This window comes from Dasypus novemcinctus, chromosome 3, assembly GCF_030445035.2.
Source record: "Dasypus novemcinctus isolate mDasNov1 chromosome 3, mDasNov1.1.hap2, whole genome shotgun sequence".
Lineage (NCBI taxonomy): Eukaryota > Metazoa > Chordata > Mammalia > Cingulata > Dasypodidae > Dasypus > Dasypus novemcinctus.
The window spans coordinates 95,651,108-95,668,427 of record NC_080675.1 but is presented as its reverse complement, the minus strand read 5'-3'; the positions used below and the strand labels follow the sequence as shown (position 1 = coordinate 95,668,427).

Genomic DNA, 17,320 nt, shown 5'->3' with positions numbered 1-17,320 from the left:
GAAGAGAGATGAGCCTTATGACAGGCTGCAGCTGAGATAGGAAGAAGCTGGAACCACAGAGCCTTAAGAGTAAGGAGGAAGGTTGATCCTTCACAGACATCACTGCCATCTTGCATCAACATGTGGCAAAAGGCTTTGATTGAGAAAGTACCTCTTATGGTACCTTGAGTTGGACTCTTTAGGGACTTATAATTATAAGCTTCTACCCTAAATAAATATCCTTTATAAAAGACAAAGAGTTCTGGTACTTTGCATCAGCACCTTTTTGGCTTACTAAAATAATCTCCAACAGTTTTCATTTTCACAATAGCCATCCCTGTGACTGTGAAGTGGTATCTCACTGTAGTTTCGATACGCATTTCCCCATTGCTAGTGATGTTGAGTATCTTTATATAAGCTTATTAGCCACTTGTATATCCTCTTTGGAGAAAGAAATGTCTGTTCAAGTTCTTTACTCATTTTTAAATTGTGCTGAAATTTTTGTTGTTGATGATGATGGTTTTATATATTCTGGATATTAAGTACTTAGATATATGGCTTGCAACTATTTTCTACCATTTTGTAGGTTGTCTTTTCACAATTTGGTAATGTCCTTTGCCCAAAAGGCTTTAATTTGATGAAGATGAATTTATCTATTGTTTCTTTTGTTGCTTTTGCTTCCAGTTTAAAGTCCATTGTCCAATCCAAGATCAAAAGATTTGCCCGTTATATTTTTTTTCTCTCCGCCGCACCCCCGTTGTCTATTCACTGCGTCTTCTTTGTCTGCTTCTGTTGTTGTCAGCTGCACAGGAATCTGTGTTTCTTTTTGTTGCGTCATCTTGTTGTGTCAGCTCTCCATGTGTGCGGCGCCATTCCTGGGCAGGCTGAACTTTCTTTCACACTGGGCGGCTCTCCTTACAGGGTGCACTCCTTGTGCGTGGGGCTCCCCTACGCAGGGACACCCCTGCGTGGCACAGCACTCCTTGCGCGCATCAGCACTGCGTGTGGGCCAGCTCCACACAGGTCAAGGAGGCCTGGGGTTTGAACCTCAGACCTCCCATGATGTAGACAGACGCCCTAACCACTGGACCAAGTCCGCTTCCCTATTCTTTTTTTTAAGACTTATTTTTTATTTATTCCCTCCCCCACCATTGTCTGCTCCGTGTCCATTCACTATGTGTTATTCTTTGTCTGCTTGCATTGTTGTCAGTGGCACCAGCAATCTGTCTCTTTTTGTTGCATCATCTTGCTGCGTCAGCTCTCCGTGTGTGCAGTGCCACTCCTGGGCAGGCTGTACTTTTTTTTTTTGCATGGGGCAGCTCTCCTTGAGGGGCACATTCCTTGTGCGCAGGGTTCCCCTACGCCAGGGACACCCCTACGTGGCATAGCACTCCTGCGTGCGTCAGTCAGCTCACTACACAGGTCAGGAGGCCCTGGGTTTGAATTCTGGACTTCCCATGTGGAAGGCAGACGCTCTACCAGTTGAGCCAAATTCTCTTCCCCCTATGTTATATTCTGAGAGTTTTATGGTTTTATCTTTTGTATTTGGGTCATTGATCCATTTTAAGTTACTTTTTGTACAAGGCCTGAGGTTTGGATTGAGGTTCTTTTCTTTTTGGCCTATGGTTGTCCAACTGCTCCAGGTCTATTCAATGAAAAGACTATCCTTCCTCCATGAAATTGCTTTAGCACCTTTGTCAAAAAAATCGTTTGGTTGAACACAGTATATCTGTTAATATCTAGGTTCTTATTGCCATGATTTTAGTCATCAAAGGATCACCAAGGCTTATCTTATTTGGTGAGTAAAAGTCAAAACTAGGAATATTAAGATACTTTTATTACCTTATTACATTAAAAGATCTTTCTGATCCTGAAGCAATAAAAGCAACAAGAGATTTTAGTGGCATTTAGTGACACTGTGAAGGACAAGATGTACTTAAAATTCTTGAATATAGAAATCCCACATCTACCATCCTTATCATATCCTAAAACCTGAATCAATCAATCAAATTCACATTCGCTCAATGCAATCCCAATCAAAATGCCAAAAGCATTCCTTGTGGAAGTCCCGATATACACATAGCTGCTTCATGACGCCTCCATGTGGATGTCTAAGATGCCAATACGGAACTCTCAGCTCCTCCCGGAACATGCGCCTCCTCTGGCTCTTGCTTTTCAAATACAGGGACCACCTGACAGGAGTGACAACTTTGCTGCCTTTCTTGACTTCTCTCTCTCCCTCTACCCCACCTCCGTCTCATGACAGGATGACTATAATTTACTCCTTTAACCTTCTCCATCCTGCCCCTACATTTGCTTATGAACATGGGAAAAGGTATGTTCTACTGTTGTTTGCACTGCCCTATATACTGTGCATTAAGTAAAATGTATTATTCATGGTGATCAAATATTCAGTATCTTTGCTTATATTTTCTCTGCTTATTTTATCAATTGCTAAGAGTTGTAAAAATATCCCAATTCTTGTGATATATTGTTTACTTCTGTTACTTCTCAAAAGCCAATCTATTAGTTGTGTATACATTTTAAATATCTTCCTGGGAATTAAAAACTTTTGATCAATATGAAAGGACACTCAATTTCTAGTATTTTCCTTAATATCTCTTTTATTTGATACTGACAAAGTGAAATAAAATTTACTATTTCTAAAGGTTTTAAAAAAATCATTATTTGCAGAAATAGAAAAGCTAATCATCAAATTCATATTGAAGGCAAGGAGCCCCTAAGAGCCAAAGCCATCTTGATCACAAGAAGAACAAAATTAGGGGACTCAACAATCCAATTTAAAAACTTATTACAAAGCTATGGTACAGTAGAAAAATGTAGCACATACATACAATAGATTATCCAATCATGAAGTTCCGAGATGTGGTGCAACATGGATGAATATTGTAAACATTATGCTGAATGAAATAAGCAAGGCACATAAGAAAAAATACTGTATGATTCACTTACATGAAATATCTAAAAATAGCAATTTTTAGACAGAGAAAGTGGATTTGAGGTTACCAGGGGATGGGCGATAGGGACAAGGAAGAGTTGTTGTTTGCTGTGTATACTGTGTATGTAAATATTTAAATAAAAATTTAATAAAGAAGGAAAATTTTAATTTAAAAAAGGAAAACAAGACAAGCTTCAGACTGGAAGAAAATTTGCAAATCATCCATCTGACAAGGGACTTGTATATAACTATATAAACACCTCTCAAATTGCAACAGTAAACAAACCAGTTTCAAAATGGGCAAAATTGGGACGCGGATTTGGCCCAAGGGATAGGGCATCTGCCTACCACATGGGAAGTCCAAGGTTTAAACCCAGGGCCTCCTGACCCGTGTGATGAGCTGGCCCACATGCAGTGCTGATGCGCACAAGGAGTGCCATGCCACGTAGGGGTGTTCCCCACGTAGGGGAGCCCCAGGCGCAAGGAGTGCACCCTGTAAGGAGAGCCGCCCAGCGTGAAAAAAGTGCAGCCTGCCCAGGAATGGCGCCACACACACAGAGAGCTGATGCAGCAAGATGATGCAACAAAAAAAACGAGACAGATTATGGGTGCCACTGACAAGAATACAAGCGCACACAAGAACACACAGCGAATGAACACAGAGCAGACAATTGGGGGGGGGGCAGGGAAGGGGAGAGAAATAAATAAAAAAATATCTTCAAAATGGACAAAATTCCTAAACAGATATTTCACCAAAGAGGTTATATGGATGGCAAATAAGTACGTGAAAAGTGTTCATCATTAGCTATTAGGAAAATGCAAATTAAAACCACCAGGAGATATCATTACACACATATGAAAACAGGAAAATTAAAACTAGTGGCAATACCAAATCCTGGTAAGAATGTGGAGAAACTAGATCTTTATATATTATTGGTGGGGATGTAAAATGGTACAGCAACTCTGGGAAATAGTTTGAAAGTTTTTTATACAGCTAAACATATGTTAAACTACACTCCTGGACATTTATCTCAGGGAAATGACATCTTATGTCCACAAAAACTTTACACGAATATTCATAGCAGAATTATTTGTAATAGAGAAAAATCTGGAAACAATCCAAATGTCTTTTAAAAGATGGCTAAAAAAACTGTGGTACATCCAAACAATGGAATACTACTCAGCAATAAAAGGGAATTTACTATTGATACATGTAACAACTTAGATGAAATTCAAAGGCAACATGCAGGAGGGAAAAAAGCCATACTGTATGATGCCATTTATACGTTCTTGAAATGGCAAAATTTATAGAGATGAAGCACAGATTAGTGGTTGTCAGGGGCTACGAATGGGACTGAGAGGATGGGAGATGTGGGGTGTAACAATACATGCGCAGAAGAGTTCCTTGGAACAGTTCTATATTTTGATTGTAGTGGTGATTACATGAATCTATACATGAGATATAATTACATAAAACACTACACACACACTCATGAGCGCATGTAAAAACTGGTCAAATCTGAATAAGGTATGGCATTTAGTTAATAGTAATGTAACAAAGGGAGCCACAGAGGACAGGCAGTGAGAGATGGCAGCAGACCAGGGTGATGAGGTGGCTCAAGCAATTGAGTGCCTCTCTCCCACACCCGAGGTCCCGGGATCGGTTCCTGGTGCCTCCTAAAGAGAAGACAAGAAGAAGAAATGACAAGCAGATACAGAAAGAAAACAGCAAATGGACACAGAAAGCAGACAGCGAACACAAACAAGGTGGGGGGGGGGGTATTATAAAAATGTTAAAAAAAGAATTAAAAATAAAAAGTAATGTAACAGTTATAGAAGCAGTAGAAAAATAATACACCTGGAAAAAAAAAAGTAATGTTAACAGGATTAATTGCTTAGTTATGACAAGTGTGCCATAGTAGCGTAAGATGTTAACTTTGGGGGAAACAGACTGAGAACACTCTATATTGTCTTTGCAACTTTTCTGTAAACTACATTATTCCAAAATAAGTCTATTTTTTTAAAAAAGCAATGAATGTTTTAAAATGAACTACTGATAGATGTAACAATGTACACACCTACCAGAACAGCTAAAGTTAGAGAGAAAAATAGCAAGTATACAAGGATGTGGAGCAATACCCTATTCCAGTAACCTCATTCTTTTTATAAACCCAGCAGAAATGCATGCATATCTTCACCAAGAGACATGTTCTAGAATGTCCATAGCAACTTTATTCATAATTGTCAAAACCGGAAACAGCCAAAATGCCTATTAACAGAATCAAAAATTGTATATTTATACAATGCAATATAACAATATGAATTAACAAATTACAACATGCAATAACAGATAATTTGCACAGGCATAATGTTGACTCGAGGAAGCCAGACAGAAAAGAGTACATAATATATGATTTCATTTATTCAAAGTTGAAAAATAGGCAAAAAGAATCTAGGGTGTTGCATTAATAGATATCCTTGGTGGGAGGGTGGTATAGTGATTGGAGGAGGGCATGCACAGGGCTTCTAGAGTGCTGCTGCTATTCCATTTCTTGATTTCTTGCCAGTGTTTTGTGTGTGTGCAGTATGTGAATTTTATCTTAACAAAAGTTTACCAAAAAGCAAATACTAAATAAGGTATCACTACACACCCATTAGAAAGCCTAAAATGAAAAAGACAGATACCAAGTGTTAGCAATAATGTGAAGAACTACAACTTTCATTGACAGCTAATGAGAATACAAATTGGTACAATCACTTTGGAAAAGTGGCAGTATCTATTTAAAGCTGAATATATACATACCCTATGACATATCAAATCTGCTCCTGACTCTATGCCCAACACAAATGAGTACATATATACACTCTAAGGACATGGACAAGAATGTTCACAGCAGTATTGCTACAAACTGAAAAGAATTCAAATGTCCTTCAGGGCTGCAGGAGCCAACGAAGGCCTTTACAGCCCAGAATTGCAAGGAAATTGGACTCCTTGGGGAATCCCTCAACCAATGTGAACAGGAGACAGTGGATAACTATTCCAAACTTCCTTATCCCCATCCTTCAAATAGTTCTGCAAAGCATTTAAACTCAGTGACAAAGAATTACACCATTGTCTTTTTCTCCTTCAATGCTTCAATCCCATTTCCTCACTGCTGCTTCCTGGGATCATCTCCCAAATAAGCTACTGCACACAAGTCTCTCTCTCAAACTCTAGTCTTAGGGGGAGCCCAAACTTCAATACAATTCTAAAACTAAAGTTTAAAAACAGTCAAAACCTACCTATGGTGATAGATATCAGAAGAGTGGTTACCTGGTGAGGGCAATGATGGAGGTGAGCTTGAGGGAGATTTCTGGGGTGCTGGTTATGTTCTAGTCTTGATCTGAGTGGTTATTTAAATAGGCATGTTCACTTTGTAAATTTTCATCAAGCTTAAGGTGTGCATTTTACACTTTTTTAAAAATGAGGAATGCAGGCGTTGAGGGATAGGCATGCTGATGTGGAAGAGGTTTTATAAGGGAATTGGACTGAATGGTATTAAAAGTCCCAAAGATAGGTTAACTGAATCTTTTAAAATAATGCCCCTTTCTTTTCTCACTCTTGGCATCAGATATGGATTATGGGGAGGGATGGTTAGTTGACACTGAGAGAAGACTGAAATATTAAAGTGAAAGCAGGGACAATGAAATACATCTGAAAGAATGCATCCCTCTGAGACAAGCATGGGGCATTACCACACTCCTCCAGGTGTGTTGTGATGAGTCAGTTCTTCAGCCTTGTTTATCATTTCTGCTGCCCATTTCCAAGACTACCTTATCCAGTGCTAACCCTACTTCACTTCCTCTTTTTCCATTCATTCATTCAACAAATACTCATTATTTCAGCCTCTGTGCTAAGCACTGGCAATAAATTGGTCAAAATAATAAATGTGGTAGTGGCTCTCGAGTCTTCACTCTAGTAAGGAAAACACGTTAATCGAATAATCATAGAAATTAATGAGTGAAACTGCACTTAGTGCTTCAAAGAAGCGATTCTTGGTTCTGAGAGCTTATTGGCCTAGTTAAGAAAGGAGGGGAGACTTCCCAGAGGAGGTGACACTTGAGCTGATATGTGAAGGACGAACAGAAGTTAACCAGGGAACCAAAAGGGCAAAGGTGGTGGGAGAGCTCAAGGAGTAAAAGGGACTAAGAAAAATCCAGTATAACTGCAGCAGGGAGAGTGACTGACATATATCAAGAGACTGAACCTATGGGTAAGGGTCAGACCAAACCTGGCCTTACAACTGTGCCAAGAAATTCTGTCATTATACTGACAGAGTAAAGCCACTGGAGAATTCTCAGTAGAGGAATGCCATGTTTATACATGTTCTGAAAAAAACACCATGGCTGTTGTGTGGAGAAGTAATTGGAAAGGAAACAAAGTGGATGTGGGTAGACAGGAGGCTAATCCAGGAGCAAGGCAATGGTAGGTTGGACTGGGATGGTGGCAGGCAAGATGAAGAGAAACAGAATGATTCAACACATATTTAGGAGGCACTTGGGCTGTAACAGTAGCTATAATAGATGGTGTCTTCTTCATCTGTTATTAGAGCAAATACAGAGACTACATCAGCTAGGTGCCAGGGTACTCATTTTGTTAACTTTAGTCTTGTTTGACATGTTATGAAATAAAGGTGTGTGGCACTGTACCTGGGATATTTGGAAACAGCTAAGTACAAATACTCCTTGAGGAGAGATCTGAGAATTGCCATAAAGTTGCAAAGGAAAAAGCACAGTGGTTGTGGTGGCATGGGGTAATGGCAATAGCTGGGGCCAGGGAAAAATGATAAAACGGAGTAAGAAGGGAAACTTCAAAGCTAGGACAGTGCTTCCTAAGGCCTAGTGATCCAATATAACAATGCGCTATTCTTTTAGGGAAAAATAAGCCTTCAGGACATTCGTATGAAGATAGCAGTCTTAGAGAAATATGAGGTCTTACTAGGTGATGAGTATCTTGGACCAATGCATATTCATTATTTACATTCCAGTGGGTGCCTAAGAGTGACAAAGCAGCGTAAATTTCACTAAGGAGTGTTTCCATATGCCAGATCCACAGGTTGAGAGGGTGATAGGGGACCTGGGTCCGTGGTGAGGCCAGGTTGCTAGGCCTCACCAGGAGAAAAGATCAGCATTTCATTTCCAGGTGAAGGGAATAAAAAACAGCGAACACTGAGGCTGTCTCTAAATGTGGAAGAGTAAATAACTTTGAGCCAAGTGAGGATGCTGCAAACTTTCCTTGGGGGACAGATTCTACCAAGGGCTGCTCCTCCAGCTGCCCAAGCCAGAAAGCTGTAACATATTTAGTGGCAAACCAGGCAAGGACAGACCAGACCTCCACAGAATTTTCAGCAGTTGGGCTGGCAATTTTCTGGCAAATAAACCCCAGTAGCTTCTGTAGTTGAAGTTCTGGGAAAAGGGTATTGTTTGGTTGGGTGAGAGAACAAAAAGTTAACACAGGGAACAGATGTAGCTCAAGTGACTGAGCACCTGCTTCCCATGGACAAGGTCCCAGGTTCGATCCCCAGTACCTCCTTAAAAGAAAAAAGAGAAAAGGTTTCAAGTACAGAGAGGAATACTGAGCATTTGGATTGGGGGAATTGCCACAGCAGGGCCAAAAAAGGCTTTGAAGTGTATCATTCATGCCTCTCTGGACCAAGTACCCTTTGGGACATGGACAGAACAGAACAAAGACATGCAACAGACACTTGTACTTCCATAGGAAGATTCTGCAACTGAAATGAGTGGAAGTTTCAAAGCCATTAAATTTGACAAGTCTTTTGCTTTGTCGCATACGCACATCAGAAATTCATTGTTGTTGCTTGTATGGGCATACAAGGGTGACTCAATCTGTCCAATTGGGCCACTTTCACATAAAGTAGTCCCTTTGGGGAAGAGCAGTCTTTCCTTTTCAGGACACTCTTGAAATGACAATGCCAGGTTCATGAAATGGACAAGTGTCAAGGAACAGGGCAGAAACCGTGTAATCACAGCACTGTCCTGACAAAGTGATTTCTGCAGCATAGTTGGAAAGTTTATGTCTGAGCTATTAGAAATGAATTAAGATAGGAATGCTGAGTGTCCCAGAACTAAGGAAGATGCGTGTATTGTTTTTGTTTTGCTGCATTTCTGAAGACCAATAACACTGCCTGCATAGAAAAACATTTCAGCTCACTTTCCAAATACCAGCTTTTTCAACTACTTCCACTCCCGAATGAGTAGAATGGAGAAAAAAAAAAAATGATGAAATATTTTCCATTCTCTTAACAAGAGAAGGTGCTGGGATCTGTAGGTTGGAAATAGTTTAGTCATCTTTTAGGATTCAGAGGCAATATTTACTCTCCAAGGGTCTAAAAACCATGCCCAACTACAAGTTGAAATTTTCAAACCGTTTAGTAACTGTGTGACTTTGAATAAGGTACTTGCTCAAATTCTCTCTGAAAAATCTTTGAAACATCGGAATTACTACCACCATACTTAGTTAATAGGATTGTTGGGAGAATCAAGTAAAAATGCCAGATGCCTATAAAACCTGAAGGTGAGAGCAACATGGACAAGGCCTGCGATACCCTGCAACCGCACAGAATAGTGTGCAGTATTCCCTCATATTAGAGAAATCTTCAGTGTCACGGTCTAGAAATACATGTTTATCAATAAACTCAGGACATAAAATACCTACATTTGTTCACCTAAGTCCTGAGTTAACTAGAAACTGCTCAGTATTCTCTAGTACTGTGCTAGATCTAGATTTCACCACCAGTCGCATGTGGCTATTTACATTAAATAAATGCAAAAGTTATGCTAGAGATATTCTACTGGACAGCGCTATGGTATGAAAGAGCGGTGGGCCATCAAGTATGGCTTCCTTTAATATGCTTTATCTCAACTTCAGGGAACATGGATCTTGTCTACATTCCACTAGTTTTTCTCACTTTTAACCCTATGTAGGTGTCTCCTTGGTTGCTTTCCATCCTTTCATGGATTTCAATACATTTCCTCTTACTGCGAACACTTGTCTTCACCCACACCACATACACATGGACTTTCTTTTGCTAACTTCCTACAGCCAGACAGTGAGACAGGTTCTGTACGACCTTCCTAAGCAATTCTAATGAACAATCAAGGTTGAAAAACTACAACTTTACCAAAAGGTTTGACAATATACAAATAATTTCCATTAATCTAATTCCAAGATTTTAGGTCTGTAAAAGCTTGTTTTTACACAAGCAAATCTGTGTTTCAGACCTTCAGGACATTTTAGCTCCCTCAAACCTTAATTTCCACTTTTTAAATAATCATCTGACATGTTCAGGTCTGGAAATGAGAGCAACATGCCTTCTGTTATCTTAGGCTTCAATTCCATCTTATGAACTGTCTTTGGCATATATCCCATTTTGCTATTTCATTCTCTCTTCCCATTGTATTTTGTAGAATCTCCCAACCTAGCTTACAACAGTGTTAACACTAGTTACTAAACAGGAACTACTTGTCATAAATGAAACTTAGTTTTTTTTTTAAGTAACTGGAAGAGTTATTAGTGTAACCAGTTTTCAGGCCTTCTTCATTTACCTCACACGTCATTGGGACTAATTTAATGAATATTCAAATTTGAATTTTCCTAACCCCCTGATCTCTCTGAACACTTGGAAAACTGACGCTTGTCACATGTCTTGTGCCCAGCTTTTGCCAAGCAGTTTAACTGCCACACTTTATCCAAGGTCCCTCCAAAACACTAAATTCTGCAAGTGTTTCTTTTTAGTCATACTAAACACCATAGTACCACTGACAGCTGCTCTTTTGGAGGTACTGCATCGATGCAGTCCATACTCTGCATATTACATGCAATTTTGTCATTCTCATTTCAGTGTCATACCTACATATATTATCTAACTGGTTTCTTGGAGTTGTGTTTTCTTCAATCTCTCTAAATTCAAATAATATGCACTCTTATTTTTGGTTGAGGTCCAGAAATTCAAATCCCATTTGTCACTTGTGCAGCTGAATTTTCCTCATATTAAAATGGTCAACTGTAGGAAATACTAGGTGGCCATGACCATGTCCTTCAGTCTGCCAGGCATCAGTTAATGCTTCCTGGTTTTCTCCTGACAACCCAACTAGTGCAACAGCCTGCTTCCACAGGTTAGTCCCATCCCTAAAATACAACTTTTAACCTAATCATATTTGGTACACAGCTATTTATTTCCCTACTCTCCAACTACTTCACAAAACACCTTATCATTTCATATACATTCCTTCAAATACACTAATCAATTATGAAGCTTGTCACTTTGTTGCTGAGCTTTGCTTCCTATAGCTACTTATCTTTTATTAGATAAAACATTGCTATTAGGCAGTCTAGTGAATTTGTTATTTAAGCTGTATGGTTACCATGCAGCTCAAATGGTTGGTTTTATTTCTTCTTTCCATCCCTTACACTCTTCCCAAACCTTTGACCTCAATAGTAAACTTTCAATTTTCAAAAATCTTGTACTTATTTGCCGTGTTTTTTTTTTGTTGTTACACTTGGTTGTCTTTGCAAACACGGAGGCGTTTATTCTCAATTGGCTGGTACTAATCTCAAAATTCTTGTTATTTTTGAACATTCAATAACATCTGAACTTTCAAATGGAAATCTAAGGCGGGGGGGCTCTTCTTTTACAGCATTTCAAATCTGTTGTCCACTTATTTTACTTCCTTCTAGTGGTAAGAAAGCAACAAATTACTAAGCATCCTAAGCTTCAAGGAAGAATTTCTCAATTATGATTAGGCAGTTATCAGAAATGTTTCCAAGAATTTCTTTTTTAATCACCCACCTTCTCTCCTGCTTTCCAACCCTCCAGGCTATTTTCTTAGATTTGATGTCACAGTGAGAAAGCATTGTTCTGATTTTTGTAACCTTCAAATGCATCTTCGTATTTTGTTTTAAATCATTCTTTGTAAAATGTTATGTCCCCTTTTATTAAGTTATACAAAACTGCCTCCGAACAATTATTTGCTTACTCTAAATTCATGGGGTCTTTCTTCCTTTCTGCACTGCCATGTCTGCAGTTCTGGCCCAATTCCTACTGAACCAACTCCAATATCAGATATTAAAGTAACTCTAGTCCTACTATGTGAACCAGATAGGCTTTAAGAACTCTGGCCTCCAAACAAAAGCCTGTAAGATCTGCATTTGATCCCATTTCACAAAATATTACCGTATGGTATTTCAGTGTTTCCTTTACTTTGCGTAGTACCTATTGGCCTAGCAGCCCAAATTTTAAAGTTTTAGAAAACAGTGTATCATCTGTAATTATACAAATTCTAGAATTCTCTTGGTTACATGAAGAAATTTAATTCACAATACCCTGAGACCTAGAGTATAAAATTACTCCCCTTTATCTAGGTAAGAAATATATTGGTATTTTAGCAATAGTGTGTGTGTATATATGTAGAAAAAAGTATGGTCATGCTTTCTAGCCACTGAAAGCTTTTATCAGTTTGTTTCAATGCCTGGTTCTCTACTGAATTAAAAGCAACCAACAATCTGAGAAACAATTATAAATAGTTATCACTGGATATCAGCTTATCATAAGCTAATTAGACCTCTGTGCTGGGAAGGAGGTCCTACATTCAAGAGAAATGAATGAATGTTTCAATTCAGGACTAATTTATCATTTTTAAATACGGGTGGCTAATCTTAAAACAGACAGATTTTATTAGCAACTTAAAACCTTTATACTTTATTCTAAATATCCAGTTATTCTATTGTCATGGACTATGTGCTTTAAAGTGTTTGTGTGGCATGAGATCACATCAGATCAGAAAACAGGGTGGGATGGTTTTTGTGAATTAACATACAAGAGAAGCTACTTGTGTGAATTTGGGCTCCAAGGAGTAATACTTCTTAGTACTTCCTTCTATCCTTTCTCAGAAATCAGAGCTCATTACATTGCACCACTTAAAAAATGATTTATGTTGAGTCTTAATAGATTTAGACTTTAAGGTCATGGTTGTCTATTCCAGAACTATCTTTGCCCTTGTAGGATGTAATGAATATCTTTGCAATGAAACAATGGTATTTTCTGGGGGATCCAATCCAAGGTGTGTGTGCACGAAAACCGTCCAAACTAACCATGTTTTTCTCCTGCCCAGCTGGAAAAATTTGACTAAAACAAACTGGGCCTGTCAGGAATAGATAAACATCATAATTCTGGCAGCTGTTTAATAAATCCATCCATAGTAAGAAGTATAAGTGGTACCATGCTTAAATATCATTGACATTAATGAAGGGGATGAGGTGGCAAAAATTAGTTCGACAAGGTAAAATTAATTTACAATCCTCACTAGGTTCATGGGCAAATAACAGACGACTGAAGATCAGAAGTGTTTCCCTACTTTGAGTAATATTGAGGCACAGACTCAGAATTCAGTAAAAGAAAACCGGGGCTATGCACAGTAACTAAAGGGTCAAAATTGAAAAAAAAAATTATTTCATTCTCCAATCCTTTCTATTTTACCAACATCTTTACATGTTTGAGCCTCTACTATTTAAGGACAAAATTATTTGATAGCCAATAAAAACCTCAAAAAAAGGCTTCCAGGCAGGACCACACAGCATTGATAAAAATGCAGAATGTAAAAATACTTTCCAAATTTTTTCTTTAGTATATAAAAGCCCATTTTCCCAGACTCTCTCTGCTCCATGTCAGTTACTTGCTTCTTTAATGCAACACCATCACCACCCCCAATGAAATGTAATCTGAATAGTGTATGTTGCTATGCACAATGATGACTCCAAGGAAAACATGTCGTACATTCTATAGGGGTTTTGTGGCGGTCAGCTGTAAAACAAAGAATTTGAAGTAAACAATTATAAAATAAAAAACCAGGTTTTTTTTCCTCCAAATTCCTGGTTTAATAAGGTCTTGTTTATTTTGAGAAAAAAAGGTCCCAAACATCAGGCTGTTCACAAAAATAACCCACAGTATCAACTTTAGAAAACAAATCTTAAGACTATTACACTATTTTTCTAGAGGATGCATATGACATGCCAACTCTCATTCCACAAAAATACAGTTACATTTGTGTTGCACAGCCCCACACAGCACTCTTAATGTGGGATATAACACACATACCTCTAACTCAAAGCTGCTCACAGATGCTACTCAACTAATTGAGATTGCCTTTGCAGTTAGGGAAGCAACTACTGAACTCATGAATGGTAAGAACTGTACTCCCTAAATAACAAGAGATTATTTTAGAGACAGTTGATAAAAACCATACATCCTTTTTATTGTTAAGTCATAAAGAGGTATCAAAATTAAAAGCAAAAATTACAGGGTAAGACTCAACATAACTACTAGGAGCATCAAAGGAAGTGAAAATGGAACTAGGCGCAGGGCAATATGAATTAATGAACATGGGAAGGACAAGGATGGGGAGAACAGTGAGCATGTGCTGAAGATACTAAGGGAGAGGATCTGGTGAAAAATTTGATCTTAGACAAGCGCCTAGGTAAAGAAATAATGGCATAAGATTTCTAAACCCCACTATGTGCTTAAGAGTCATCCTCGCCATTGGCGCTGTCTCTGTCATCCTCTCCTTCCTCTGCCTCTTTTTCATCATCCTTGATCAACTCCAGCTGTGAGAAACAGACACAAATAGGATGGAGTTAGAGGCACTCCATGTGTCCCTGATCCCCCCTCCACCACCTCTTTCTTTCCTTTCCCATGGTTTTCACCTGGTCATCCCCCCGATCTTCATTATCATCATCATCCAGTAGGTCCCCCTCCTCAGCAGAGTCATCTGCACCCCCCTCAGACTCCATCTTCACATTAGTCTCATCTTTCTTCAGGGAGCTGCTGCTCTGCTCCTCTTCTGACTTATCATTCTTCATCTCTACTGGGGATGAGAAGGACAAGTCTGTCTAGGGGCAAGTAATGTCCACAGGATGTAGACAATGCCCACTAGTGATCACAGAACTGCAGCACAAGTCTAAATCCTCCCACACAGATGCCCTTCCCAATTCAAACTTGCCAAGTTTCTTATTCAATTGCTTTATTTCCCCCTAAACTAGTCCATCATACGCTTTCAACTATTTTAGGAAACTAACTGAACTTTACACCCAGCAAGTAGCAGGACAACTTACCTCCTTGCTTGCTCTGCTCCTTTTCAATTTTCTCCAAGCTTTCCAGAAGAGAATCCACTTTTTGTTTTATCTGGGTCAACTCCTTCTTAATGGCCTGAAGGTCATCTCCTTTCACTTTAACAAAAACAAAACCCTAGATTAGAATCAAATATACTAGAAACTACCAATACCAAACACATTCCCCACTAGACTACACCAGTTTCCACCAAGAGATGCCTAGGGAGAAATGGAGTTATCAACTGTCCCACTAACGGGGACCCCTGAATTTTTAGTTGATAGCTGAAAACTACATCTAATGTACCTATCCCCCTTACTTAGCACAAGCCTTTAGACTTATAAAGGACCTGGGGGGGGGGGGGGGGATTCCATTTTTAATTCTATTGTTTTATCGACTTACGTTATTTGAAACTTACTCAAGAATTTAACAGAGAAAAATAAAATAAAAACCACCAACCCTTACATGTAATAAATACAATCTGAATTTTTGTACTACACAAAGAAACACTTCATAAATTTAATAGGTACTTCAACTCCCTAAAGCCAAATGACTCCTCAAAATTTTCAAGCTCTTATGGATATCGAAGGCAGTCGAGGTGCCTCCCAATCACTATCATGTTTACTTCCCACTTTAACTACTTTGATTTCCCTGTTAACACACAAGAAACATAAGCTCAGAAAGGTGCAGTAATAATGCATACATTTTCCAGACTTAGAAGAAGATCCCCGCTGTCCACTCTTGGAATTGAAGCCACTTTTGCCCCTTCGTGAGGTGTTTCCTGACACACGCTGGCGTTTTGAGGGCACTACAGCACGAGCAATGGGAGGAGGAGGAGGAACACGTGCTGGGTAGCTGTACATCCTAATGGGGAAAAGGAAGACAGAATTCCTTCACACTTAAAGTCAGCAAGAGTCAAACAACTTTATAGAAGAAAATAAATCCTTTGTTTCCAAATCATTTCTACTTTTGATATGTTAATTTCATTCAAAAGGCCAGCAAAATACTCTAGTCTTTAATGAAATATGTTTCCTTTATAAAGGCAGGACAGAAAAGCTTCCTCTATCCCCGAAGTTCTTAACCTTTTGTTTTGTTTTTGTTTGTTTTTTCTTCTTAAACATTTATTTTTATTTAATGGATGACAGGGTTGCCTGCATAGCATCATAAAAATATGAAACGCTTCACAAATTTGCATGTCATCCTTGCACAGGGGCCACACTAATCTCTGTATTGTTCCAATTTTAGTATACGTGCTGCTGAAGCAAGCACGGGGGTTCTTAACCATTTTTGTTTCAGGAACCCCTTTGCCAGGCAGGTGAAAAACAACAAGAATAATGTTTTTTAATTTCAATTCAAGCTCACAGACTCCTGTTTAAGAACCCCTGCTCTATACTATGGCAGCAATGGAAAAATCATTGCCTTTTATAATGAATGGCCTCTATCATATTCTTTTCATAAATGCCGTACAGTAAACAATTCACATGTCTAATAAAGTACTAATAAAAAGGGGTTACAAATACTGGGCCTAAAAACAGAGGTATTTATTAACCAAATCCCTGATTTTTTTGCTCATGAAAGCACACAAATAATTATTACTTATAGCAGTTTGAAATTGCCAACGTTCAACATTTTTGACCAGTTAAAAAACAAATACCCATTTCAAATGGTTGAGAAATCATAGCATAATTTATGTTAGCTGGAATCATGACATAAATCACTTCTACCAATTCTAACTACCTTTAAACTAGACTCCATTCAAAGCTCCAATAAGACAGGTCTATTGCCCATCTTGTTCACTAGTGCCTAAACTCATTACCCAACACACATTACCACTCAATAAAACTTACATAGACATCAGTTTATATATAAAGATTTTACATTTCATATCCTTACTTTTAAATAATAGTCCATGACAATATAAGAAGATAAAACATCCAATTCCAGCTCTGCAGCTTTTTAGCCACAAGCCCAATAGTCCCATGTAGTCTTCTTCAAAAATGAGACCACCACCAGGTCTGCCTATCTTCAAAGACTCAAGAAACAAACAGGAGGCTTTGAAATCATCTGTAATGTGATAAGACTTCCTCCTGTATAATCTATTCATTCGTGGCTAGCCTCTTCCAATTTCCAAGTTTACAAATTGTTTCGAATCCTCCTGAGTAGTGTTAACACTGATTTTCTTCTGTCCAACCTACCAATTTAAAACAGGATTCCATCCTAT

The 17,320-nt window shown here is 38.6% G+C and overlaps 1 protein-coding gene and 1 non-coding gene across 51 annotated transcripts in view; both read right to left on the bottom strand.

Moving 5' to 3' along the window:
* Positions 1 to 5,150: 5,150 nt before the first annotated feature.
* HNRNPC (heterogeneous nuclear ribonucleoprotein C) overlaps positions 5,151 to 17,320 on the bottom strand; it is a 75,213-nt gene continuing 63,043 nt past the window's right edge. For 26 of the 50 annotated variants that reach the window (XM_012521106.4, XM_023585700.3, XM_012521102.4 and 23 more), the window contains 4 exons: positions 15,803 to 15,963; positions 15,105 to 15,218; positions 14,697 to 14,857; positions 13,847 to 14,597 (listed from right to left, as the gene is read on the bottom strand). In XM_012521106.4, coding sequence (XP_012376560.1) covers positions 14,514 to 14,597; positions 14,697 to 14,857; positions 15,105 to 15,218; positions 15,803 to 15,963 — 520 coding nt within the window. In that variant the 3' untranslated portion in view covers positions 13,847 to 14,513. Of the gene's footprint in view, positions 14,598 to 14,696; positions 14,858 to 15,104; positions 15,219 to 15,802; positions 15,964 to 17,320 lie in introns of all 50 variants that reach the window. The other 24 variants (XM_058293797.2, XM_071214044.1, XM_071214053.1 and 21 more) reach the window with 3 other exon arrangements.
* On the bottom strand, positions 16,265 to 16,368 carry LOC111761590 (U6 spliceosomal RNA). Its single transcript, XR_002794917.1, has one exon. It is a non-coding gene; the product is annotated as a U6 spliceosomal RNA (small nuclear RNA).